Consider the following 27,056-nt stretch of genomic DNA (forward strand, 5'->3'; position numbering starts at 1 on the left):
AATTATTTTATTAGCTGGTATAAATAAATTCAGAAGAAAAAAACATTTGTCTCAAAATGGCGCCGGCCACATCTGCGCAGTAGCATCGATTGGCAATCCAATAGATGCTACTGTGTAGGCGGCGTCATCATGGTGGAGACCATATAATTTTTTTTCTAGCACGATGGCGCCTCCGGCGCAGTAGCATCAATCGGATTTCCTATAGATGTTACTATGCAATTTGAGAGTTTTTTTTCTCTGAATTTATACTAGCAAAAAAAATTATTAACTTATTGTTCGGACTATAAGGCTGGGTGCACACGCTGCGGATTCATCCGCGCGGATTTTGTAAAATCCGCAGGTGAAACCTGCGGTTTTACCTGCGGATTGCTCTGCGGTTTTTCATCTCCTCAATGGAGGAGATGGCAAACCGCAGGAGAATCCACAGAAAGAATTGACATGTCAATTTTCTGCGGATTGAAAACCGCGGAAAATTCCGCACCGTCTGCATTGCGGTTTGATTCCCATAGGGAATCATGGTACTGTACACCGCAGCAGAAACTGCTGCGGGTCCGCAGCGGCCAAACCCGCTGCGGAACCGCAGCAAAATCCGCAGCGTGTGCACACAGCCTAAGACGCACCGGACCATATGATACACCTAGGTTTTAGAGGTGGAAATAAGGGAAAAGAATTGAAGCAAAAAAAAAAAAAAAACCATTACACTTGCCTCCCTCCGCTCCCTGCTTAATGCTTGTAAGCAGCGCAAGGACATAATGCGCTGCTCACAAGCAGAGCACAGCTGCCGGAATACTCATCGCAGTGAGTATTCATTGCTGCTACCGGCGGTCACGTGTGCCAATAATTGAGAAATGAATATTAATTTCTTTAAAAATCGGCACACGTGACCGCCAGCAGAAGCAGGAAGGCTACAGCTGACACTGCTACTGAAGAGCAATGAATACTCACTGCGATGAACAGTCCCGCAAACACCAGGCTCTAATACTTTGAATAGAGCAGTGCTCATACTGTTATGCTCAATGAGCCAGATTTAGCAATCTTGGCTAATATTTGCTTCAGGTTAACATAAGTTTACACTGTCTAAACATATCAGTGACTCTCACTAGATGATAAATTGCAAGTTTAAGTGCAAAATCTGAAGAATGCAATACAAAACACCAGGCTTAATGAACTGGCCCCAGTCTGAACCGGGAGTCTGCTGCTCCTAATTCATATAGACTTGGGCACCTATTAATACATTTGGTGCACGTTTCAGCTGCTGTTTACCTACATACAACACACACTACAGTCATTGGACTGCCAGAACAATGACAGAGACACCACCCCCCCCCCCCCCCCCCCCCCGAGACCGACAGAGACACCCCCCCCCCCCCGAGACCGACAGAGACCCCCCCCCCCCCCCCCGAGACCGACAGAGACACCCCCCCCCCCCCCCCCCGAGACCGACAGAGACCCCCCCCCCCCCCCCGAGACCGACAGAGACCCCCCCCCAACCCCGAGACCGACAGAGACCCCCCCCCCCCCCCCCCCCCCCGAGACCGACAGAGACAGACACATACCACAGCTCAAGTATACAGACAGCATGGGATAGCAGCTAGAGTTGAGCGAAACAGGTCGGTCAGATTCAAAAGTCACCGACTTTCACCAAAGTCGGGTTTCATGAAACGAAACCCGACCAGTGTGAAGTTGGCCATGCGGTCGGCGACCCAAGCGGCCAAGTCGGGTTTCGCCAAATGCTTGCATGTGACTTTTTTCAGCCAATGAGAGAAGCGGAGCGTAGCTGGAGTGGGATTTTGCCGCCTCTGGGGTTAAAATTCATGCCAGGTGTTTACAGTCCTCCACTCACTGCCGACTTTTCTCCCCATTGACTTGTATTGGGTTTCACGACTTTTCCCTCTAGTCGGCCGATTTCGTTTGACTCGACTTTTGAGAAAGTCTGGTTTCATGAAACGCGACTCGACCCTAAAAAAGGCAAAGTCGCTCATCTCTAATAGCAGCTGATTCTTCTTGTGAGGCAAAACATTTTGCTGTCCATTTTAAGCTATGTTTTACCTAAAAAAAAGAATCTGCTGTAATCCCGTGCTGTCCTGTCTGTATACTCTTGCTTTTGCCCCTGCTCAGGAGCTGTGGTATGATCACACCAAGTCCCTGTATGGCAAGACACAGTTGCTATTACACAGCACATAGCAGGGGCACAAACTCTGACAGCAGCATATAACAAGCGCTTCCGGAAATCGCGCCGGAAATACGCCCACCCACGTCAAGTGATCGCAGGTGGTTTGGCATGACAACCGTAGGTCTCCTGGGGACCTCTATGGTTGTCACTGCCGGCTTGCTGTGAGTGCCGCCCAGTGGTCGGCTACGCCATTTAGCAATCAGGTTAATCCTTGATTTTATTTTGTTTTTTTTTTTTTTAATTGGACGATTCTGAACGTAGCGATACCAAATATGTTTGATTTTTATTTTTTCATGGTTTTATTTTGTATGAGGGCGAAAGGCGGGGTGACGAGTTGAACTTTTTAAAAACATTTTTTGCTTTTGGCATGCTTCAATAGTCTCCATAGGAGACTAGAAGTTGCCATAACCCAATAGGCTCTGCTACATACAGGCGATCAGATCGCCTGTATGTAGCAGAATTACTCACTTGCTATGAGCCACCTTCAGCAGTACTAAGGCTGCATTCTGTGAAGGTGGCTCTAACGTTTCTGACCCCCAGTAACCAGGGCTGTGGAGTCGGAGTCGTGGAGTCGGAGTCGGTGCTCATTTTGGTGGAGTCGGAGTTGGAGTCGGTATAAAATGGACCGACTCCTAAAATATATAATAAATTGGGTACAGTAATTCAATGCAGGATGTGCTGAATATTTTTTCATAGGAATTTGGGAAAGTTATGAAATGTCCTATAAATGGCTATTCTATTCCTGATCTAAGGCTACATTCACACACAGCGTTTTTCCTGTGTTTTTTGAGGATACGTTTTTCAGCTGCAAAAGCTGATCATCTTTTTAAAAAACCGCATCACCTGAAAGGTTTTTGAGCTCATAGATAATGTTTTCAATAGCAAAAGCAGATTAGAAATCTGCTCTATTCATTTATCCATATCTGTCTATCCATATCGTATCTGTACCAAAAAGAATGAAAACCGGGTAGTACACCAATATATATTCTGTTCTAAATATCTTGATTATGGGATCATAAAAATGATTAAATGTCTGAGGTTCACATTGTACTACAATAAATTTTTCACTTAAATATAAGCAATATGTGTGGGAGTCGGAGTCGTGGAGTCGGAGTTGGAGTCGGAGTAAGAGAAATTGAGGAGTCGGAGTCAGAGTCGGAGTTGCAGGTTTGGCTTACCGACTCCACAGCCCTGCCAGTAACGCCGAAATATTAACTTTTATAAATAGGTCCTCATACATGTATTCAGTCCCATAAGTATGGTCTGTAGCAGCCGACCTCCCCGCCATCAATCAGGTCTCTGTAGTGTCTGGGCCCCGCCTCCCATAGCAGGCCATCATGCCCCTGCGTTGCCGTCTGGGCCCCGCCTCCCATAGCAGGCCATCATGCCCCTGTGCTGCCGTCTGGGCCTGGCCTCCTGTCTCCTATGCCGGCGACTGCTCGGTGCTAACAGTTCTCGGGCATGCGCAGTGTGCGCTGCCCGTGAACTGACATCAGGCGGTCACACCTGCGTTTTGTGGAGGCCCCAGATCCTGCCCCGCAGTGTGAATACATCATAACACACACAGCGGGGCAGGATCTGGGGCCTCCACAACACAGGCGTGATCGCCTGATGTCAGTTCACACTGCGCATGCCCGAGAACTGTTTTCACAGAGCAGGCACAGACATAGGAGACAGGAGGCGGGGCCCAGACGGCAGCACAGGGGAATGATTGACGACTATGGGAGGCGGGGCCCAGACGGCAGCACAGGGGCATGATTGACGACTATGGGAGGCGGGGCCCAGACGGCAGCACAGGGGCATGATGGACGACTATGGGAGGCGGGGCCCAGACGCTGCAGAGACCTGATTGATGGCGGGGGGGGCGGCTGCTTCAGGGGGACAAGCCATACCTATGGGACTGAATGTAGGTATGAGGACCAATTAATAAAAGTTAATATTTCGGTGTTACTGGGGGTCAGAAACGGAAGAGTCACCCTCACAGAGCAGAGCGCAGCCTTAAAGCCGCTGAAGGTGGCTCTTTTAGTTAAAACTGCCGGGGGGGGTTCCCTTTAACACAAAACTGAAGAAACAGCCACAAGACGGATTTCATCAACCAAGGTATCATTTTACAGTATAACGGCGCCAACTTGACACTGTGTAGGTTACTGTGCACAATCCTGCTGACAGGTTCCCTTTAAAGAACTTCCATTAATTGTGGTGCAGTTGTGAGGTTCTATATTTTCCCAGCATCACAACCTCTAAACTTGCTAAGAAGTGAAGCTACCCAACATGTTTTGGTTACATGGTGTCATCAGGGAAATAGTCTTGATATTAACAAGAGTGATTGGGAACAAAACAATACCTTGTAGGTGGGTAAGATGGAGGAGCAGTCACTTGTTGCATAGGGTAGCTTGATGGTACTTGGGGATAACTATAGCTACTTTGACTGTAGCCCATGCCGGTCTGAGCATAGGAGACTGTACTTTGAGGAGGCTGACTAGTGTCTGCTGGTTTGCTTACATCTTGAGGCCTAGTGGGGAGGAAAAGGGAAAAAAAAAAAAATTTTAGTTCTAGCTTCCACTATAGTATATAGCAAAAGCATGAAACAATCACTGACATTGACATATTTATGAAGATTTGTTCCCTGTACAGTATGCATATTATGTTATTAGTTTGAGTTTGATGTAATGACTTCCACACGAAAGTGTCACACAGGACCCATGAAGTGTCAAATATTTATTGACCCCTTCTCGAGAAAGGCCCATCTTCCAACTGGCTCAGGAAAATGAACATACTGACACTTTCAGTAATCTGGAGGCCACAAAAGCTGTGCCCAGCAATGGTCACATGTTGCTTTTTTAATGCAAATTAAACTGTGCTTTACCATACCAGCAAAAGCTACGAGATTTCAGAAGTCTTATGCACACTTTTTTTTCTTTTTAACCTTACTGAATTGTCACTTAGTGTTCTTTAACACCTTAATGTCAATACGTCTTTTAACTGACCTGAGATATAAGAGAATAGCATCCCCATACAGGTGACAATCCAGCAGCTGTCGGCTGTATACTATAGCTGACAACTTGCTGTATCACAAACGATCAGTGTTGTCACCGTCCATATCTGTTTAACCCCTTAGATGCTGCTGTCAATAGTGACTATATCAAAAATAAATATTTAAGTGGTTTCTCCCTCTTTATCCCCATCTGCACCCTGAGATAATGATTGTGCGGTCCTGATGTTTGACATGGCAATTCATGAGCAAATAGCGGCCTTAGAGTCTGCCGGCTACACTGACCTGTTCAAAAGTCAGCGACGTTTAGATGGTAAAAATCAACTTTTTCATTCCTATCATGCCAATTTGTCTTAAGTCCTGAAAATCACCTGAAGGGTTAATAAACTACCTGATAGCAGGGGCGGGGTTTAAAATAGTATCACTTTTGGGGGTTTTCCAATACATAGAACCTCAAGTCACTTCAAACCTGGATAGGTCCCTAAAAAAATAATTTATAAAATTTCTTTGAAAAAGTAATAAAATTGCTGCTACATTTTTAAACCTCCTAAAATGCTAACAAAATAAAATAGCATTTTACAAATGGTGCTGATGTAAAGCAGACATGTGGGAAATATTATTTATTAATGTTTTGCTATGGTATGACCATTTGAATTAAAGGGATAATCATTGAAAGTTTGAAAATTAAAAAATGTATAGTTTAGAACTTGCGCTATGAATGTACACTAAAATAAAATACTATCAGCTACATACGGTAATAAAAAAAAAACTTAATAAAGCGCTTATTTTTTATTACTAATTGCCAATAAAAAGTTACCTTGGTATGAGTTCTGAAACTGAATAGATGAGTAGTAGCCTGTAGAGGAAAGTCCTCTAGGTAAAGCTGGATGATCCTCTTTTCAGTCCAAGCACCACGCACAAAAACAAGCCGGCAAGGTGCAGAGTTGCTGCAGGACCTTGCGTGACGTCATGGTCACATGATACAATCACGTGACTGGCTAGAGAAGGCACAGGGGGCCAGAAAAGTTGTCCTACGCGTAACGGAATGCACCGATTCCTTCGTCAGGGATCACTGACGCGGGCGTCTGTCACCGGCCGGGACAGCGTCCTATTTGCATCTCCTGCAGCACTTCACCAACTGGAGAGTTTCAACTGTGAACGGAGGTATTGAGCTTTTTTCATATGAAGCAAGATCCAGCTTTTCTCACAGGACCTTCCTAAAAAAGCAACCCCTTTTCCTTTTAGCTCTGAAAAAAGGACTATCCAGCTTTCCCAATAGGACCTTCCTTTAAAGGCTACCACTCATCTATTCAGTCTCAGAACTCACATTAAGGTAACCCTTTATTGGCAGGATCACCCAGCTTTTCCTACAGGACTTTCCTTAAAAGGTACCCACTTTTTTTTTTTAGCTCTGAAAAGAGGATCATCCAGCTTTCCCTAGAGGACTTTCCTCTACAGGCTACTACTCATCTATCCAGTTTCAGAACTCATACCAAGTTAACTTTTTATTGGCACTTATTTTTATTACTAAGCTTTTTATTATCAAGTTTTTTTTTTGTTTTTTTTATTAGATAGCTGGCAGTATTCATTTATTATTTTATTTTAGGGTACATTCATAGCACAAGTTCTAAACTATACATTTTTTTATCAAATAGATTTTTATTAATCAGAATTCAAAATGCAGAATATACAGTAAATCTTCCACAAACAATAGATTTACAAATTGAACATCCCTGTTCCCAACCCTCCCCCCCCACGTAGACAGCTTATATAACTCTTTTCTCCATAAGATTTCTCTTACACCGTAATTTACCATTAGTCATCCTTTTTACCCATATTGTCAATCAAGCCATACAAAACAGAAATGTTCCTATGTCCGGGTATTAATGGTTTATCCACAACACCAGCATTGTAAAATATAGCACATTCCCATCAGTTAACTGTACCGTATTGTAACCAGGGATTCCACAACCTCTCATAGGTTTTAGAATTGCCTCTTTTAGCATATATCCTTTCCTCCAGCTGGATGATACAAGACACCTGTTTCACAAACTCTCTCCCAGAAGGTGGTTCTTTCCTGATCCAGTTCCTCGCAATCAGCTTCCTTGCTACATATAGTAGTCTGGCTATAGCAAGCTTTGCACTATTAACTATGTCAATTTCCTCCACATATCCCAGTATGCAGACCAGTGGGTTTTTGGGTATAACACTTCCGTAAGCCCCTTCTATTCTGTTAATGACATTAAACCAGAACGCAGATAGCCTGGGACAAGTCCACATCATATGAAGGATATCGGCATCAGACCCCCAACATCTTGGACAGTCAGTTGTCCCTCAGCCCTATTTTAAACATCAGAAGGGGGGTACAGTACACACGATGGATCACAAAGATGGGACAACCTAGCTGGTTCACTCAGTGAGTTTGGGGACATATTCTAGGACGCTGTCCCATACCTCGTCAGTCATCACCCCAATCTCTCCCTCCCATTTGGATCTTGCTTTAAGTGGGAACCCCATTAAATGTGTATGCAATATATCTTTGTAGGTGTTAGAAATTACCCCTTTTGTAAGTCCATCACCACCACATATATAGTCCAACACTATGTCAGATTGTATCTGCAGGTTTCTGGAAAGTTTTTGAGCCGTAATGGCATGCCGTACCTGACAGTGATACCATTCAGAATTCGGCAACTGAAACTCACTCTGTAATTGCACAAACGGTCTCAGCTCCCCGTTATCCATAATTTGAGACATTAATGTCAGCCCCCTACGTTTCCAGCCTTCCAGTCTCCCAAGTTTCCGAATCTCTGGGAGGTTACTATTATCCCATATAACTGTGAATCTAGTCAACCCGGTCACCCCTCTCACCCTCTTTAGTCTGTTCCACAGGTCTTTTAAGAGTCGCAGAGTGGGACACCCGTCTCCCATTACACCCATCTTCCCATCCTCTAGGCCAAGTATCAACGGGCTTCTATTTAGTACGTATTCCAGCACTCCTCTGATTCCTGCCTTCTCTTGATTAGACCACCCTCTGAGATGTTGACTTTGGGCAGCTAAAAAATACAGTTCCGGATTTGGCAGTGCCAGTCCCCCCTCATCCTTTGGTCTTTGCAAGGTTTCAAGCCTTATTCTAGGTTGTTTCTTACCCCATACCAAGGCCCTAAACAGTGAATTCACGACTCCGAACCTTTTCTGCGGTATCCAGATTGGGGAGTTGTGTAATATATATATAAAAGCTTGGGCATTAAAACCATTTTAAGTAGATTAATCCTTCCCACCACCGACAAGTGTAATTTGTTCCAAGTATCCACCTTAGTTCTTAGAATTGCCATTAGGGGTACTAGATTAGTATTAAGGTACTCAGTCACCGGTAGGGAAACCTGAAACCTGTATCCCCAAACATTTAAACATTCCACACATTGTAGTTTGTTGGCCCCTATGTCTTCCTGAGTCCATACCACCTCCTTGTCCACTTTAAATAGGCTTGATTTAGACCAATTTATGGTCAGTCCTGAGATCTCACCGAACCCATCAATGGTCTGCACAGCATGATCCAATGAAGCCGAGGGGTCCCCTAGGAATAACAAAAAGGTCATCCGCATACAGGGCCACCGTTTCCTCCAAATCGCCATATTGAAACCCCTTTATTGCCTTGTTGCGTCTAATAGCAGCCGCCAATGGCTCTATCGCTATAGCGAACAGGAGCGGCGACAGTGGACAGCCTTGCCTCGTTCCTCTATGCAGCTGTATTCCCGCGGACATTACCCCATTAATCTTAACTCTAGCTGTGGGTTGAGTATACAATAGCTGAATCCACGCTGTAAATTGAGGACCAAAGCCCATACTATGCAGCACTCTCCACAGGTATGACCATTCTACAGAGTCAAAGGCTTTATGGGCATCAAGTGAGGCTATCACCCTCCCACCTGGGTTATCGAATGGCAACTGCAGATTGAGATATATAGTCTCCGTATATTGGCTGCTGTTGATCTGTTGGGCATAAACCCCGACTGATCCATATGGATCAATGTATCAACACCAGTTAGTCGGCTCGCCAGCACTTTAGCCAGTATTTTCACATCAGCTGTCAGCAAGGATATTGGCCTGTATGAATCTGGAATTCCTGGATTCTTACCGTCCTTAGGAATCACCACCATCACCGCCTCCCGCATAGACGCAGTCAAAATCCCTTCTTTCATAGCCTCCTTAAACACTATTAATAGCCTGGGTAGCAGAATTTCTTCTAGGTGTTTGTATATTTCCGCAGGAAGACCGTCTGCTCCCGGGGCCCTCATTAGTCATGCCATGCAGAGCCATCTCCAACTCCTCTACTGTGATAGGAGACTCCAACTTATCCCTATCTTCCATAGAATCCATAGATAGTGTCGGAAGTAGTCCCGCTCCTAGAAATGCCTCCGCCCCCCCTTCCCCTCCCATTCTACTCGATGAATAGAGGTTCTGGTAAAAACCTGCGAAGACCTCCAGAATTTCGGGCGTCTCAGTAACCCTTGTCCCCTTTGCAGTATCCATACTATGTATAAGTGAGCTGCCTCTCTGGGCTGCAGCTATAATCGACAATAGATGACCAACTTTTTCCCCCTTCTTCATAGAATCTAATCTTCTGAAAAGCCTGCTTCTTAGTTGCTTTATCTAGTAGTAACCTATTGACCCTTTCATGTGCCTGCCTAAGTGTCAGTTGAGTGTCGGGTGTAGCATGCTGTGCCATTTCTATTTCCGCCCTAGTTAGGGCTTCCAGACTATCCACCTCATCTCGCTTAGGCTAGTTTCACACTAGCGCTTTTGAGCGCAGCGACGGCCTGCGCACGGCCGCCGCAAAGCCCCGCCCCCGCCGGTAGCTCCGCCTACCGGCGCATGACGCTGCATGCGTCCCCTATCTTTATCACTGCGCCAAACGCAACCTGCTGCAGTTTGGTTGCGCTCGGCTCACCGTCAAAAAGGCGCATGCGCCGCCAAACGCATACTGCGCACGTCCTGCGCCCCCAGTGACAAAGATAGGGGAAGCATGCAGCGTCATGCACTGGTAGGCGGAGCTACCGGCGGAGGCGCGACAGGGCTTAGCGGCGGCCGTGCGCAGGCAGTCGCTGCGCTCAAAAGCGCTAGTGTGAAACTAGCCTTAGTTTGTGTCTTTCTCCTACATATATCCCTGTATAGAATTCCCCAGAGATATGCCTTCATGGCGTCCCATACCACCAGAGGATGAGCACTATCATTATGGACAAAGAATTCCCCAATCTCCCGCATGATGCCCTGCATATTTATATGTTGTATCCAGGCCGGATGTAACTTCCACTCTCCCCTTATCCCCCCTCTCAAACGCTCCCGTTTAATGGACACAAGGATGGGACTGTGGTCCAAGATCACTCTCGGTAAGTATTGCACATCCCCCACCACTGCATTCATCAACTCATTAGCTAATGCCATGTCGATGCGGGATAGGGTATTATAAGAAGCTGAATAGCAGGAGAAGCACTGTTTCCCGTCATTTCTTACCCTCCAAATGTCCATCAAACCCATTTCCCGAACTAAATTGCCAAATGGGGTTATAGTATCACTCAATACTCCCAACGGCCTCCTATTCCTGTCCCAATAAGAGTATTACATTATTATAGTCACCCACTATCAAAAGAGGCAATACTCCCCCTCTTCCTGAGAATTCCCAAGTCTACCTCAGCTTAGTACTCGAGTAGGGGGGTTGAATATAAATAGCGGCAATGCACATAAGGTGGCCAAATAATTTACATTTGATGACTACACACTGCCCATCCGGGTCAATATGCACCTCTATTTCCTCATTGTATTGAAGTATGAATCAGCACAGATACCCCCCCTTGCGTAGCTAGAAAAAGTAGAGTGATAGGCCCTCTGTATCCATCGCCTATTCAAGTGTCTCGTTGTGTCCGGTAAAAGATGAGTCTCCAGGAGGCATACCACCGATGGGCCCTGGTCTTGTATATATTTGAATATAGCTGCCCTCTTAGTTGTCAGATAAACCCCTAACATTCCAACTTAGTACCTTAATTTTCCCCCCCTCCATAGTGTCGATAACTAGAATTATTAATCGGTGTAGTTTTCCCCCTTGCTGTCTGAACCCATCCCTCCTCCCTGACCCTCCCCTTCACCCATCCCCCTCCTCCTCTTCTCCCCCTCCTTCCTAGTGTATATACACTCTCAAAGAGAGCTGGGTAATCTGGTCCCTGGCCCCCCTCCCCTCCCACTATGCTTCTAAATTCATCTAATTGCATACGTTGAGCAACTATCTTCCCAGCTTCCCCCCCAGTCCTGTTGTGTAGGATAGAAGATCCCATTGTATAACATCAATAATATTATAAAACATATACAATTCAAATTTTGGAAACTATAACAATAAACACCCCCGCTGTGCCCAACATTGGACAACCACCAAATCTCAATCATCTCACCTCACCAAAGCCTCAATCTCAACCATATGCCAGTGGATCTAAAGATGATCATATTCAGGAGATCAAGAGGCGTATAATAAAAGGGCCAAAGAACGGATGGCAAAAAAAACCAAAAAAAAAAACAAAAAAACACACAGACAGGAAAACCAGGAATAAGGCCGAAGCCTACCAAAAATCAGTTCTTCGACAGGAAAAAAAACGGTTAAGAATTCCTTGCGAGACACTGAAAGATGTAATATGTCCTCAGCCGACCATCTCAGGCATAGCCCTCTTGACTAATCAATCAATTCCAGATCATGTCTTCCCCCGGAGTTTATGCGCATTAATGTCAATCCATTGGTTAGCTTCTATCGGATCGATGAAAAATTGTACTTTATCAAGCGCCACCACCCTTAGTTTAGCCGGGAAAATCATGGAGTACTGCACTCCCAGCTCTCTAAGACGCTTCTTCACTCCTCCAAATTGCATACGCTGTTTTTGGACTGCAATAGAAAAGTCTGGGTAGATAGCTACTTTTTCACCATTCATGGCAAGATCCCCCATCTCTCTCGCCCTCCTTAGAATTATGTCTCTATCCCTATAATGGAGACGCTTAGCAAGCATAGTGCGTGGTCCCCTACCCGGTGGTTGTGGCTGCATGGGAACTCTGCACGCTCCACAGCAAAAAACTTGGTCAGAGTATCTGTGCCAAATTTCTCCCTGAGCCACTCTTCCATAAATTCTGTGGGGTTTCTCCCTTCGGATTTTTCTGGGAGGCCAACAATCCTTATATTATTAAGTCTAGAGCGATTCTCTAGATCATCATTTTTGCCCACTATTTCAGAGATTTGCTGAGCGAACCTTTTTTTCTGCTATCTGGAGGTTAGTGATGTGGTCCTCTGATTGCCCCACTCGCTTTTCTACCTCTTTTATCAGCTTTTTTTCATATTTTTTTTAAATCAGATTGAATTCCCAGAACCTGCTGTGTCAGCGTGGTTAAGGCATTCTTACAGAAGGAGACCGCAGCAAATATGTCCTTCAGTGTGGGATTCTCATGATCTTCCCCTGCCTTATGGGTCTCACCTGCCCCCACCACAGCTCCTCCATTTCGCGGCTGCTCCTCTTCCTCCCCCATCTCTCCGAGGGAATCCTCTGAATCATTCTCCTCCTCCTCCCCTTGTTTACCTCCAGATCGCAGGGAATCCTCCTCAGTTCTAGCAAACTTCTTCAGCTTAGCTGCATCCTCCATATGTCTGACATTCAGTGTTGGCTCTCTCCGCCTCCTTCCTGGCCTCAGCTCCATCTTGTGAGCTGAGTACATCTCCCCTTCCTGCATCTTTCTGTCTCCTGCGGGACATGGCTCCTCACCAGGGCTTCAGAATGCAGCTGCAGGTAGTCTCCCCCCTTGTCTATATGATCGTCTGGCTGAGGATATCAGTGGTGTCAGCGGGGCTGCGAATTACTCCAGGCACCAGAGGGAGAAACAGACCCTGCATCCTTTCACATTGCCTGCCAGGCCACACCCCCAAACTATACATTTTTTTAATTGTTTTTATTGGACAAACTAGGTGGTTTTGTCTTGTAACCTGCAGCTTTGTACCTTTAATTGCGCTTAGCTCCCTTGACTATTTTAAAGTTTGAAAATTGCTTATTTTTACATTTGTCATATTTCTGATATTCTTTATAGACAAAACATATCGACCTAAATTTACTATTATCATAAAGTATAATGTGTCACGAAAAAAAACAATCTCAAAATCACTAGAATTTGTCGAAGTGTTCCAGAGTTATTACCAATAAAGTGACACTGGTCAGATTTTTAAAATTTGGCTCCGTCACTAAGGGGTTAAGGCTATGTGCACAAGATGAGTTTTCGTGGAGTTTTTTCCATGCGGAAATGGTCCAAAACCGCAATGGAAACCAATGAAAACCCTGAAGAGTTGTGCACATGATCAGTATATTTCAGTGTGCAGTTTGTGGGGTTTTTTGCAGCATGTCAATTGTTTTCTCCACCCATTAACTTCATGAGTCAGTCAAATCTGCAGCAAAAATGCAGGTATAGAAAGTTTTGCGGACTTGCTGAGTTTTTGCTTTGCGTTTTACCGGCTTCCTATGGTATTTCTCACACACCTGTGTAACAGTGTGGGAAACACTCTGAAAATTGAGCGCACTATATCACATACAAATAAAGGGAGGTGCAAAACCAGAAGTAATGGATACAATGAGCAAAAAAGAGAAAGCACTACTGTAAGCATGCACACTACACCATTGTATATGAAAATTGAGCGCACTATAGCACATACAAATAAAGGGAGGTGCAAAACCAGTAGTAATGGACCTCAGGGTTTCTTTGATGGATGGCACCATCTCCACCACTCTCTTTAGTAAGCCTACGGCCACAAATAGCCTCCTGGACTACCCGGAGCTTCCATCCGCTCCATACAAGAAGAGGTGTGCCCACTGGACAGTTTTTAAAGATCAGAAGGAACTGTATGAATGATGATTTTCGTTGCGAGGCCTCTAAATTAACTTATCGTTTTTAAAATGGGAATTATCCACGCAAAACTATTTCTACAGCCTACCAACGTGTTAGGACCGAAACCCAGGACTCCTTATTGGTTGCTCGTGATAAGTCAATGGATCACAAGCCATGGATCATTACCAGATTCAATATTCCCTGGACACAGGTGAGAGGGATTTTACAGAAACACTGGGGTATTTTGACCACAGATCTTCAGACTTCCAGTATTCGTGATCAGCCCCTCCTGACGCCAGAAGAGCACCCAATCTTAAAGATCTACTTACTAGGAGCCATTATACTAAACAGACAGTCTTAAATAGTGGAGTTATTCTGAGAGGGTCCTTTGCATGTTGCAACTGCAATATTTGTCCTCATATGTGTCCAACTAGTGGGGTATTTGTTAATCCCCTGAACGCAACAAAACACAAACTAAAAGCTTATATTAATTGTAAAACGAGCTGCGTTATTTACGCTTTGATCTGTCCTTGCCCACAGGTTTATATGTGGGTCAAACATCCCAAGAGTTGCGGCGTAGAATCCAGAAGAACTTTTCCACTATCAATTTGGCCTCGTCTGATTTATCAAAAGGAAAGACTAACTTCTGTGGCATCCCATTTCCTTACTTCTCATTCTGGTAAGACTGCTAACATTCAGGTGGTGGGATTGGAAAAAAATTATAGTTTCAAACAGGGGTGGTTGACCCAAGAAATTATTACTGCAATCTGAGTCTCGCTGGATTTTTAATCTGGGTTCTACTACAACAGGTCTTAATGAAGAATTGCTGTTTACAGGGTTTCTGGGCCAACGGTGGAATTGCCCTAGCTGCATCCTTCGTCTGCGAGTATGGAGTTTTCTGCACTTCCAATTGGCACCTACCTATACCTACTTTGGAACTGGATTCAATCCAACTAAGAGGCAGCCTTTCATTTGGGGTCTTCATTGGTTTTAAGTCTTTTATCCTATGTGGGTACAGTCATCATTGGAAAATCCCTCTTTGAATCATGGACAGTATTTGGTCATGCCATTATGGTTAAAACTTGTTTGATATACTGTTGGGAGAGAATTAACATGTGCGCTCACTAGGATATTGGCTTTTTGCCTAAACAATTTGGATCTGTACACATTTTTACCATACCGTCCCATGTTCTCATTTTATATCTTTAGGCTCTTTTACATCTTTGGGACTTAAATTTGCATGAACATCCCTATTTTGGGGCCACGTTTATTCTTATCCCATAGCTTCTTTGGGCTGGGCATACATGTCCTTTTTTTCTCATCACTTTTTTCATTCTATTCTTGTATATATTCTTTAAAAAATAAGGCTATTTAATATTCCACATTATATTTGTCATAGATACTATTGTATATCTTGACATCGATATAAAAAAATTTATAATATATACACACACACACACACACACACACACACACACACACACACACAGTACAGACCAAAAGTTTGGACACACCTTCTCATTTAAAGAGTTTTCTTTATTTTCATGACTATGAAAATTGTAGATTCACTCTGAAGGCATCAAGACTATGAATTAACACATGTGGAATTATATAATTAACAAAAAAGTGTGAAACTACTGAAAATATGTCTTATATTCTAGGTTCTTCAAAGTAGCCACCTTTTGCTTTGATTACTGCTTTGCACACTCTTGGCATTCTCTTGATGAGCTTCAAGAGGTAGTCACCGGAAATGGTTTTCACTTCACAGGTGTGCCCTGTCAGGTTTAATGAGTGGGATTTCTTGCCTTATAAATATGGTTGGGACCATCAGTTGTGTAGAAGTCTGGTGGATACACAGGTGATAGTCCTACTGAATAGACTGTTAGAATTTGTATTATGGCAAGAAAAAGGCAGTTAAGTAAAGGAAAACGATTGGCCATCATTACTTTAAGAAATTAAGGTCAGTCTGAAAAACTGGGAAAACTTTGAAAGTGTCCCCAAGTGCAGTGGCAAAAACCATCAAGCACTACAAAGAAACTGGCTCACATGAGGACCGCCCCAGGAAAGGAAGACCAAGAGTCACCTCTGCTGCGGAGGATAAGTTCATCCTAGTCACCAGCCTTAGAAATCGCAGGTTAACAGCAGCTCAGAATAGAGACCAGGTCAATGCCACACAGAGTTCTAGCAGCAGACACATCTCTACAACAACTGTTAAGGGGAGACTTTGTGCAGCAGGCCTTCATGGTAAAATAGCTGCTAGGAAACCACTGCCAAGGACAGGCAACAAGCAGAAGAGACTTGTTTGGGCTAAAGAACACAACCAATTCACCTCCCCCAACTGTTACAATTGTAATTGTGTATTTTTTTGTTAAGTTTTTTTTGTTCAGAAGTTATTTTGTGTCTGAAAAAAAATAGTCTTTCAACTAAATTTCATAAAATTGCTTTTTTTTCCCCAAAAAAAATTGTTTTATGGTTTCACATGTCTTGCGTTGCTGACCTAACACCTAGCATTGTTCATACTTCTGCGGTGGAAGCAAAGCTGAACTTTGGGATCCTGGAAAAAAAAAAAAAAAAAAAAAAAAAAAAAAAAAAGCGCGTTTTGTAAGCAGCTTCTTTACTGCCAAGAGAGCAGTTTTTGCCTGCAGGGAAAAAAAACCCTCCGCAACAATGACTTAAATATCAAAAGTTTAGTGGCATTTTTTCTTCAAAATGTATCAAATCTCAAATATTTTTAAAAGCATACAACTTAAAATATTCCACTTAAAGTACAGGTGTCATGAGAAAATAAAAAATCAAATGTGTTATGCAGATACAATCCAGAGTTACCACCACAAAATGACAAAGTGACAAGTCAGATTTGAAAAGTTCTGCCTGGTCAGTAAGGTGAAAACTTACTACCATGAGAAGATATTAAAGTTAAGATTCAGACAGGTTGAGACAATAGGGTTTTGTCACACATTTCAACAATACTGCCAGAACAAAATAGCTGTGAAAATAAACAAGCTTTAGGCTAGGTCCACATTGCGTTAGGGGCATCAGTTTAACGCATCCGTTAAATGGATGCGCCAACGCTGATGTCAATTTTGAAATCTTGTGCCCTAGCACTAATGGTATGCGCTAATGCATGGTAGCATTTCGCTACCATGCGTTAGCCATACAGGTCTATGCACAGCGAACGCGTTTGAGGGTGCGTCGTAAAGTAACGCATTATCGGCATGCGTTAGGATGCGTTATTATTGCGGCCAATGGGGGCGTTACACATCCGTTACATAGCGTTAGTGCCGCTGTGTAACGGATGTGTTAAACGCAGGCCCCTAATGCAATGTGGACCTAGCCTTAGTCCTGTTCTTACCTTGCTGGAGCTGTGGTAGCAGGTTGTTGCCCGTAGGAAGGGTATGTAGGCTGGGAAGTGTAAGCAGATGGAGCTGCATATGCAGCTTGGGTAGTTGAAGTGGTTGCAGTGCTGCTGTCATAAGCTGCTGTTCCATAACCCTGTATTGGCTGAGTATAAGCCTGAGGTGCAGCTGGAGCAGTATAACCTAGGGGCAGATGGTAGAAAATACATTATAAAACACATCCTATGGAAATTTCTTCTCACTGCATAAAATGAAAGCTTTTTTTAGTGGGACTAGTTATCCATTTTAGGTAATTTGGCAAGATCTACACAATTTCCTTAATGGGTTGTTCACTCTGCCCACAGAGACCGTACTCCTCACTCAAGAGCCACAGAACTCAGTAATTTGCTTCCATACTCTCAAAATGTCAGTGTGGAAGCAGATAGGATGATGTGTCGGGGACACTTTCTGAAAGGGTGAAACCCCTTAAAGTAATGTTTTTATAGTTTTACACAGTAAAAGTTTTTTTTCCTGCTCAGTGAACTTGATTGTGGCTTTGTAATGCAAAGCTGAAGTTTAAATATGCAATTTTAATCCATAAAACAATTATACATAAAATGTGGAAAAGACGACTAAAAAATATGAACAACAAGACACCTGACCCAACAAAAACCTATGGGATAGTTTCATAAGGGACTGGTCCTGTCCAACTAATCTGATCAGCTTCTATGAAGGAGAGGATTGGAACAGGGTAAAACCGTGGATGTCCTCTCCATCTGGCTATCTGGACAAAAGGTGTGTGATGAAGTGCCATATAAGATTGGTTAAAAAAAAAAAAAAGTAGTCATTAATGGAACATTCAGATCGAGTCAGTTAGCAGTGCGGCATCACAGGGGTTAGTATTGGGCCTTCTTATGAATAACCTGGCAGACAGCATAAAAATAAGCAATTCAATATTTGCAGAGGATACTAAACCCTGCAAGGTAACATAGTAACATAGTTTTGAAGGCTGAAGGAAGACCTTATGTCCATCTAGTTCAGCCTATTTTTAGTGCAGCTGTTCTGCATTGTTGATCCTGGGGAAGGCAAAAAACCCAGAGTAGAAGCCAATTTTCTCCATAGGGAAAAAAATTCCTTCCCCTAAGCTGGGTAAATCATCTACCTATAATATTCTGTTAATCGTAACCTTCTATACTGATACAAGAAAAGCATCCATTCCTTTCTTAAATTCATTCAGTGAGTTGGCCATCACCACTTCCTCAGGAAGAGAATTCCAGAGCCTCACTGCTCTTACCGTGAAGAACCCTCTTCTATGCTGGTGCAGAAACTGTCTTTCCTCCAAACGAAGAGAATGCCCCCTTGTTCTTGTCACAGTCCTTGGTACAAACCGTTCATTGGACAGATCTCTGTATTGCCCTCTGATATACTTGTACATATATATATTAGGTCTCCCCTAAGTCTTCTCTTTTCTAGAGTAAATAGACCTAATCTTGATAACCTTTCTGGGTATTGTAGTGAACCAACTCCATCATTTTAGTAGCCCGCCTTTGAACCCTTTCAAGTTCAGTAATGTCTTTCTTGAGCACCGACGTCCAAAATTGCACACAATACTCCAAGTGTGGTCTGACGAGTGATTTGTACAGAGGGAGAATTATGTTTTCATCTCGTATCCCCAGACCTCTTCGAATGCATCCCATGATCCTATTTGCTTTGGTGGCAGCTGCCTGACACTGGACACTCCAATTTAGCTTCTTATTGACTAAGATGCCTAAGTCTTTTTCCATGTCTGATTTCCCCAGCAGTTTCCCATTTAGTAAGTAATTGTAGCATCTGTTTCTCCTTCCCATGTGCATAACCTTACACTTATCTGTGTTAAACCTCATTTGCCATTTTTCAGCCCAATTCTCCAATTTACTCAAATCTGTCTGTAGTTGCAAACTGTCCTCCTTTGTGTTAACTACCTTACATAGTTTTGTATCATCTGCAAATACTGATATTTTACTGTGTAAGCCATCCACTAGATCATTAATAAATATATTAAATAGTAGGGGGCCCAATACAGAACCCTGTGGTACCCCACTAGTAACCCTGGCCCAATCTGAGTATGCCAGGTAACTAGTAAGGTAACTGACAGGAGCATAATTTATGGTAATATTGGAGGGATTTATTTAAGGTGGAGGCTTGGTTGAGAAATGGCAAATTAAATTTAATGTAGACAAATGTAATCTCATGTAATTGGGCTGAGGAAGTCATACAATTTATGCACTAAATGGTAAAGCACTGGGTAAAAGTGTGACAGATTTGGAAGTGTAGGTTGACAGCAAATAAAGCTTTAGTGACCAGTGCCAGGCAACTGCTGTCAAAGTAAGTAAATCATGATATGCAATAGCAGGCATAGTTGCTCAGGATACACTCACTGTTTTAGAATACGGTGTAAAATTTTGGGTTAGTGAGGTTAATAAGGGAATGGGTGACATGCAGTATCAAGACAGGCTATCAAACTTTGGGTTATCCATTTTAGAAAAAAGGTTTAGCAGGAATTTTATTACGTTGTACAAATACATGAGATCTTTCAAATGATGTTTCTATATCTGCAACAAGGTCTAATGATAGCGATTCTTTACTGCAAGAGCAGCAAGACTATGGTTCTGCCACATGTTTTAATTCTCTAAGAAAATTCAAGGAGGTCCTGTATGCTTTTCTTGAATATATAATCACAGATTATAGGGTGCTGTATTCTGTGATGGAACATTGATCCTATTGCTTTATGTGAAGTCAGGATTTTTTCTCCCCTAAATTTAAGGCAATTAGCATCTTTTTTTTTTTTTTTCTCCTTTCCTGTGGATCAATAGGTAAGGCTATAAGTTGAAGTTTATGGACTTGTGTCTACCTACAACCTTAACCCTTGAGGGTGGTTTGCACGTTAATCACAGGCCAATTTTTACAATTCTAACAACTATGCATCCCGGTGATTCTGCCATTGTTTTCTCGTGACCTATTGCAATTCATGACAGGGATAACATTTCTTTGATAAACACAAGTCCTATCTGTGAAAAAACAGAAATTTGTCGAAAACCTTGAAAATTTCTCAATTCTCCAACTTTGAATTTCCATGCCTTTAAGGGTATGTGCACACACTGCAGATTCACCTGCGGGTTTTTTCCCGCAGAACCGCAGGTAAAGTGACCTGCGGTTCTGCCCTGCGGTTTGACACCTGGACAATGGAATAGGTGGCAAACTGCAGCAGAATCCGCAGAAACAATTGACATACTGCGGAAAAAAAACACGCAGCTTTTCTGCAGGTAAAAAACCGCAGCGTGAGCACTGCGGTTTTGAAAACCCATAGGCTAACATGGTAAAGTACCATGTCAGCGGAACTGCTGCAGTTCTGCAGGGCCAAAACCGCAGCGCTTGCACATACCCTAAGGCTGTGAGCACGTTGCAGATTTGCTTATGGAAATTTCTGCCTCTCTTGGCAGAAAACGCAGTTAAAATTCCGCACGTTTTTGATGCGGATTTTCATGCGTTTTTGTAAGCTAAATAAAGATATATTTAAAAAAAAAAAAATAGTGATGTAATTTCCTTGTTCAACCTCTTTCATTCTGCATTGAAGACCATAATATCATTACATACCATGTTCAAATTTATAATGTTTACACACACAAAACAAATAGGTGAAATATACAGAGTGGGCCATGTATATGGATACACCTAAATAAAATGGGAATGGTTAGTGATATCAACTTCCTGTTTGTGGCACATAAGTATATGGGAAGGGGGGAAACTTTTCAAGCTGGGTGGTGACCATGGCAGCCATTTTGGATTTAACTTTATTTTTTCCAATGGGAAGAGGGTCATGTGACACAAACTTATTGAGAATTTCACAAGAAAAAGAATGGTGTGCTTGGTTTTAACTTAACTTTATTCTTCCATGAGTTATTGACAAGTTTCTCTGTTTACAGCCATTGACATGTCGCAGAGGATAACATGTGAGGAGCAGATAGAAATTGTGTTGATGTCTGGTGAATGCAGTACTCGGGTCATTGCAGCAGATTTCAATGCAAGACACCCTACGCAAGAAAACTGTCGCCATTCCCATTTTATTTAGGTGTATCCGTATAAATGGCCCACCCAAAAAAGTGTGCCTCATCACTGAACAATGTTCTGTGTAAACTGGGGAGGTCCTGTTCCAATTTTTGTTTTGCCCATTCTGCAAATTCAGTGCGTCGATCTGGCATCAGTCGAACATCCCTTCGGTGGATATTAGCTACTCACAAATGGCACCCTTACTAAATCGAGCTCCTGCAGCATCTCAATGAGGATGACCCAGATCAGCAAGCTGAATGGGCATGTTGGGCTCTCCATGCATGTATAGTGACTGTCACACAGTCGTGACGCATGCAGCTGTGGCACCGAACTGATCGGGGGCACTCCAGGTATCCGGGTTCCCGATGCAGCTATTCGGTAAGCCCTATAGCTACTTGGATAAGGAGTTATCCGAAGCCATTTGCTCATCCCTAGTAAACACAAAAGACCTCTCAATCAACTGGCAAAGAGCAGCAAGAAACAGCAAGGGACAAGTGAATTCTCTCCGTATAGACCACATCCTGTTTCTACAAGTATGAAAAGCCTCAGCCAGGCGGATTCATGCTGGCTGTGTCTCAGGCAACATGAATCTATTGACAGGTTTCCTTTAAAGGGGTTGTCTGGTACAAATTGATAAGCCTGCAGTCACTCTGTGTGACTGCAGACTTAAGAGTCCCCCCAGCATACACACTGTACAATGCAAGGATTCGCCAGTTTCTGAGCCGGAACCGGAGTGTATGTACGAGTTATACATACTCCAGGGCCGGAGCCCGTCCGGGCATAGCCTGGCTAAATGCAAGTATAGAGCAAGGATGTTCCTTATCTTGTACTGAGTGCACACTCATCTCCTTCCCACTTATTTTAATCTTTCCCACCCCAATTATTCCCTTTCCCCAGTCTTGATTACATCATGTCTGTTGCGACTTTAATTGTTTAACAAAGTGACAATTATTCTACAATTCTATTATTTGCCTAATTTTGGGATATTATTCTCACTTATCTAGATTACTGCAATAAACGTATGTCGTCATAAGCAATGAGAATATAATACAAGAGATATCTGTTTAAGTTAAAGAATGCACCTTGTACATATTGGGACTAGAAGCTATGAAAGGAAGGTTATAGAGGTAAAATCTCAAGAAACAATGGTGCATCATCTTCTTAAAATTCAGTGGTTCACCATTCCATTGTTACCCAATTTAAAGAGAATCTGTCAATAGGATCAACCCAACCTAAAGCCCCCTTCACACATTAGCAATATCGCTAAAGCGTCACAGATTTTGTGACGCAACATTGATATTGGTAGCGATCTCGCTACATGTGACACTTATCTCCGACCCGGCTCCCCGCTGGATATCGCTGATCGCAAGAGAACGGGATGGTCCATTTCTCCTCGTTGGCTTCCTGCTGGCGCCGACGAGCGACTCCATGGACGCGGGCAGAAGACGTCACACTCGCTGCGTGTGACAGGTAAGTATCGACCGCTGCTGCATCGCTAGTGAGAGCTGCCTGTTTGGCAGCTCACTAGCGACCATTTAGCGATGCACCAGCAATCCTGACCGGGTCGTATCGTTGTCGGGATCGCTGGTGTATCGCTAAATGTAACGGGACCTAACGCCATCTACACAGGCATATAGGTCATAGAAAGCTGAATAAGATGACACCTTGATATCAGTAATCAGTTGTCTTATTCCAGAGAGAGCCATGTTTTTCTTATATGTAAAGCTGGAGTCACATAGCAACTCACCAGCGATCCTGACAACGATATCAATGTGTCAGGATCGCTGGTGAATCACTATGTGATCGCTGGTGAGCTGTCAAACAGACAGCTTCACCAGCAATCAGCACAGCGCCGCCCGGCGTCGCAGTGCACGTTAGTAACCAGCGCACTGATGCAGGAAGCTGGTAACTAACGTACACAGCGGGTATCCAAGGGACGTGCGTCCCTAGATACCCGATATTATCGGTATTATAGTAAATGATAGCGGGAGTTACCAGTGTGAGACACGTACCAGAACAGGAGAACAGAAATATCTCTTCAACACATTTTTTGCTTCTCTCTCAGTTCTGTATTGCCACAATATTGCAGCCCTGTCTGCCTGTGAGATGGAAGCTGAGAGGAACCTGCAGATGTGTCAGTTATAAAACCACAGTTCTGCACTGAGATCAGAGAGCGGTCATTATAAGTCACTAGTTACTCTGCCCTTCATGCAAAATCTCTGCAGGCAGATTCTCATGCAGATCAGTCTCATTTTATTCAACTTCCTATGACCTACATGTTCATACAGACTACTTAGAAGGGTTGATCCTACTGACATTCCCTTTAACCCCTTCATGATATTTGATGAACCTATACGTCATGGTGGGGCAGGGGTTGCCGACCAATGACGTATAGGTATGTCATGGCGACCGTGAGTGACAGGAGCTGGGCCAGTACGATCACTGCCGGAAGCCATCACGCGATAGCTGAGCCCCGGCTGTTTGAACCTCTAAATGCTGCAACATTTAGGAGGCTCCATAACCAATCTGCACCCCCCACAACATCATCATGGCAACCACAGTTCTTCATAACCTCCGGGTCTACCAGCGATGCCAGCCAGCTTAGTCCATGTCAGGAACATGGTCTAAGAGGTTTCTGTCAGTGTAATACTGATATGTATAATGTATTATGCCAGTTATCAGAGTAATAAAAGTTCCACAGAGGGATGTAAAAAAAATAAAAAAACTTTACACCCATAAATAAGCATCTTTATGGAAAAAAAAACAAAGGGTGGGGGAGGCATCAGAAAAAAACAAAAAAAAAAGCCAAACTACATAAATATGGTATCGCTGTAATCTCACCGACCCGAAAAATAAAGTCGTTTAATCACTTACATTGCACGAGGAAAGGCATAAAAAAAAAACAAAAAAAAAAACAAAACAAAAAAAAAAACACAATTCTTCACCTGCTGCTGATTTGTTCATTCTGCCTCCCAAAGATCACAGTAAGGCTCTGCTCAAATGTAACCTACGCTCTACGATCGCTTACTTTGGGGTTTCCGTGTAAATCTCTGAAAGGGGTGATTCAGATGGAGGCACTGTGGATGCCGTCTGGCATATGATCCAGCAGTGTCAGTCTTTTTAAGAATGCATAAAAGTGCCGTCAGCAATCTTTGTGCTCTTCTGAAAAGGAAATTGCTGAAAAGAGGCCAGACGGAGGCCATAGTAAAAATGATATATGTCCACTTAGAAGACTTAGGCACCAAATATATCAGTTGATGACTGTACTTTCACTTCAAGTGATACCTCACTTATAGTATTAAACACCTCTGCTTACACAGTAATGATATACTGCACAGACCAGAAGAAAAGAAATCTAGCACTCACCCAGTCTTTCTTGTTGAATTCCTTTAATCCATATTAGATGATATCAACATCTCAAAGTGCATGTAGAATCGCAGCATCAGTGCAAAATGGTCGTCGTCCGTCAGGCTTGGTCACTCCCCCTGTCTCCTACACACCGCACCATGCACTTTAAGATGTTGATATCATCTAATGTAGATTAAAGGAATTTAACAAGACCGGGTGAGTGCTCCATTTTTTCTTCTTGAGGAGTCCAGAGTAACTCTGCTGCCTCATAGTGAATGGATCCTTTGGGGGTTTCATATGAATCACGTCACTGGGAGATTTAAATGGAAACCCCAATGTATGTGCTCAGCATAGAGCGCAGGATAAATGTGATCCAAAATGTTATATCAAAAGTTCACAATAAAAGCTTCAACTGAAGCTACAAAAAAATAGCAAGACCCCACTCAGATCAGTTAACAGAAATATAGGGGGCTTCCACATTACTGGTAGTAGAAAAGCTCTGGAAAACAGGGCTTTGTGTGTTCTCACCGTAAAATCCTTTTCTCCAAGCAAATCATTGGGGGACACAGGACCATGGGTGTTATGCTGCTGCCACTAGGAACTAGGAGGACACTAAGTAAACATAGAAAATTTTTTAGCTCCTCCTCCGCAGTATACACCCTCCTGCTGGCTCAGATTGAACCAGTTTGGTGCCAAGACAGTGGGAGCTCATAACTATCAAACAAAAATACAATATGTCAAACTTAAGAACAAACAAGCCGTCAGGCTAACAGGTTGGGTGCTGTGGCCCCCAATGATTGGCTTGGAGAAAAGGATTTTACGGTGAGTACACAAAATCCCTGTTTCTCCTTCGCCTCATTGGGGGGGGGGGGGGGGTTTACACGACACAGGACCATGGGACGTCCCAAAGCAGTCCCCGGGTGGGGAGCACACAGCTGAGTCCTCGTGTACCATCAAACTACAGATGTGATACTGCTGACTGCAGAAATCGTCTGCCAAGGGCCGCATCTGAAGAAGCCTTAGAGGGAATATTGTAGTGCTTTGCAGAAAGGTGAGCAAGCTGGACCACGTTGCAGCTTTGCAGACCTGTTCTGTCGACGCCTGGTGCCAAATGGCCCAAGAAGCGAACACCGACTGAGTGGAGTGTGCCTTAATCCTTGCTGGGATAGGCTTGCCTCTGACACGGTAGGACTCCTGGAACACTGAGCGAATCCACCTAGCTATTGTAGCCTTTGAGACTGCTAGACCCCACGAGACGTACCTTCTAAGAGCTCTTACCACATCTAGTGTGGAGAGCCTTCTCGATACGATGGACTGGCACTGGTCAAAATGAAGGCTAAACAATGTTCTCGTTCAGATGAAAGGAAGAGACAACTTTAGGCAGAAAAGACGGGGACGTTCTTAAAACTACCTTGTCCTGGTGGAAAATCAGGAAGGGGGCTCAGCAAGACAGGGCCGCCAACTCAGAGACTCGTCTGATTGACATTATCGCCACCAGAAAGGCTACTTTCCAAGAGAGAAAAAAGTCAGTGAAACGTCCTGTAGGAGGTCAAAAGGATCATCATGTAGGACACCCAAGACCAGATTAAAGGTCCCATGACTCCAACAGCCTTTTTATAGGGAGGCAGCACATGGGAAACCCCCTGAATGAAGGTCTTCACCTGTAATCTGGTAGCCATCCTGTGTTGGAACAAGACACATAAGGCAGAAATCTGGCACTTAAGGGAACTAAGCGCAAGACCAGACTCCAGACCAGCCTGGAGAAATTCCAAGATGGAAAGAATGGAAAAAGAGGGGAGAAGGTCCACTGTCTCTACACCATGAGAAAAACCTTCCAGATCCAATGATAGATGCACATCGACGCGGGCTTCCGAGCACTAAATCATGGTGGAAACCACCTGTTGGGAGAACCCGGCTTATGTTAGAACCCAGAATTCAACTGCCAGGCCATTAAACACAGGGCCCCCGAGTTCTGGTGGCAAATCAGACCCTGGGAAAGCAGATCTGGACAATCCAGCAACTGCCAGGGAATGTCGGCGATGAGTTGTACCAGCTCGGCGTGGCCAATCTGGAGCGATCAGGATCACTGGAATTCCTTCTGCTCTGATTTTCCTGATGACAGACGGAAGTAGCGGGAGACGAAACTGATGCCACGGGAGGACCAGTGCATCCAGCCCAATGGCCACTGGGTCGCGATAGCAAGCTATGAACTCTGGAACTTTGGCAT

At 43.8% G+C, this 27,056-nt stretch overlaps 1 protein-coding gene across 5 annotated transcripts in view; it reads right to left on the bottom strand.

Annotated features, from left to right (window-relative positions):
- Positions 1–27,056, bottom strand: part of EWSR1 (EWS RNA binding protein 1) — a 71,651-nt gene that overhangs the window by 25,127 nt on the left and 19,468 nt on the right. For all 5 annotated transcript variants that reach the window (XM_073554097.1, XM_073554096.1, XM_073554100.1 and 2 more), the window contains exons 5-6: positions 17,413–17,599; positions 4,518–4,685 (exon numbers count right to left, since the gene is read on the bottom strand). In XM_073554097.1, the coding sequence (XP_073410198.1) occupies positions 4,518–4,685; positions 17,413–17,599 (355 nt within the window). The remainder of the gene's footprint in view (positions 1–4,517; positions 4,686–17,412; positions 17,600–27,056) is intronic.

The sequence above is a fragment of the Dendrobates tinctorius genome, unplaced genomic scaffold (assembly GCF_039654945.1).
Source record: "Dendrobates tinctorius isolate UK_male_01 unplaced genomic scaffold, ASM3965494v1 ptg000206l, whole genome shotgun sequence".
NCBI classification, from domain to species: domain Eukaryota; kingdom Metazoa; phylum Chordata; class Amphibia; order Anura; family Dendrobatidae; genus Dendrobates; species Dendrobates tinctorius.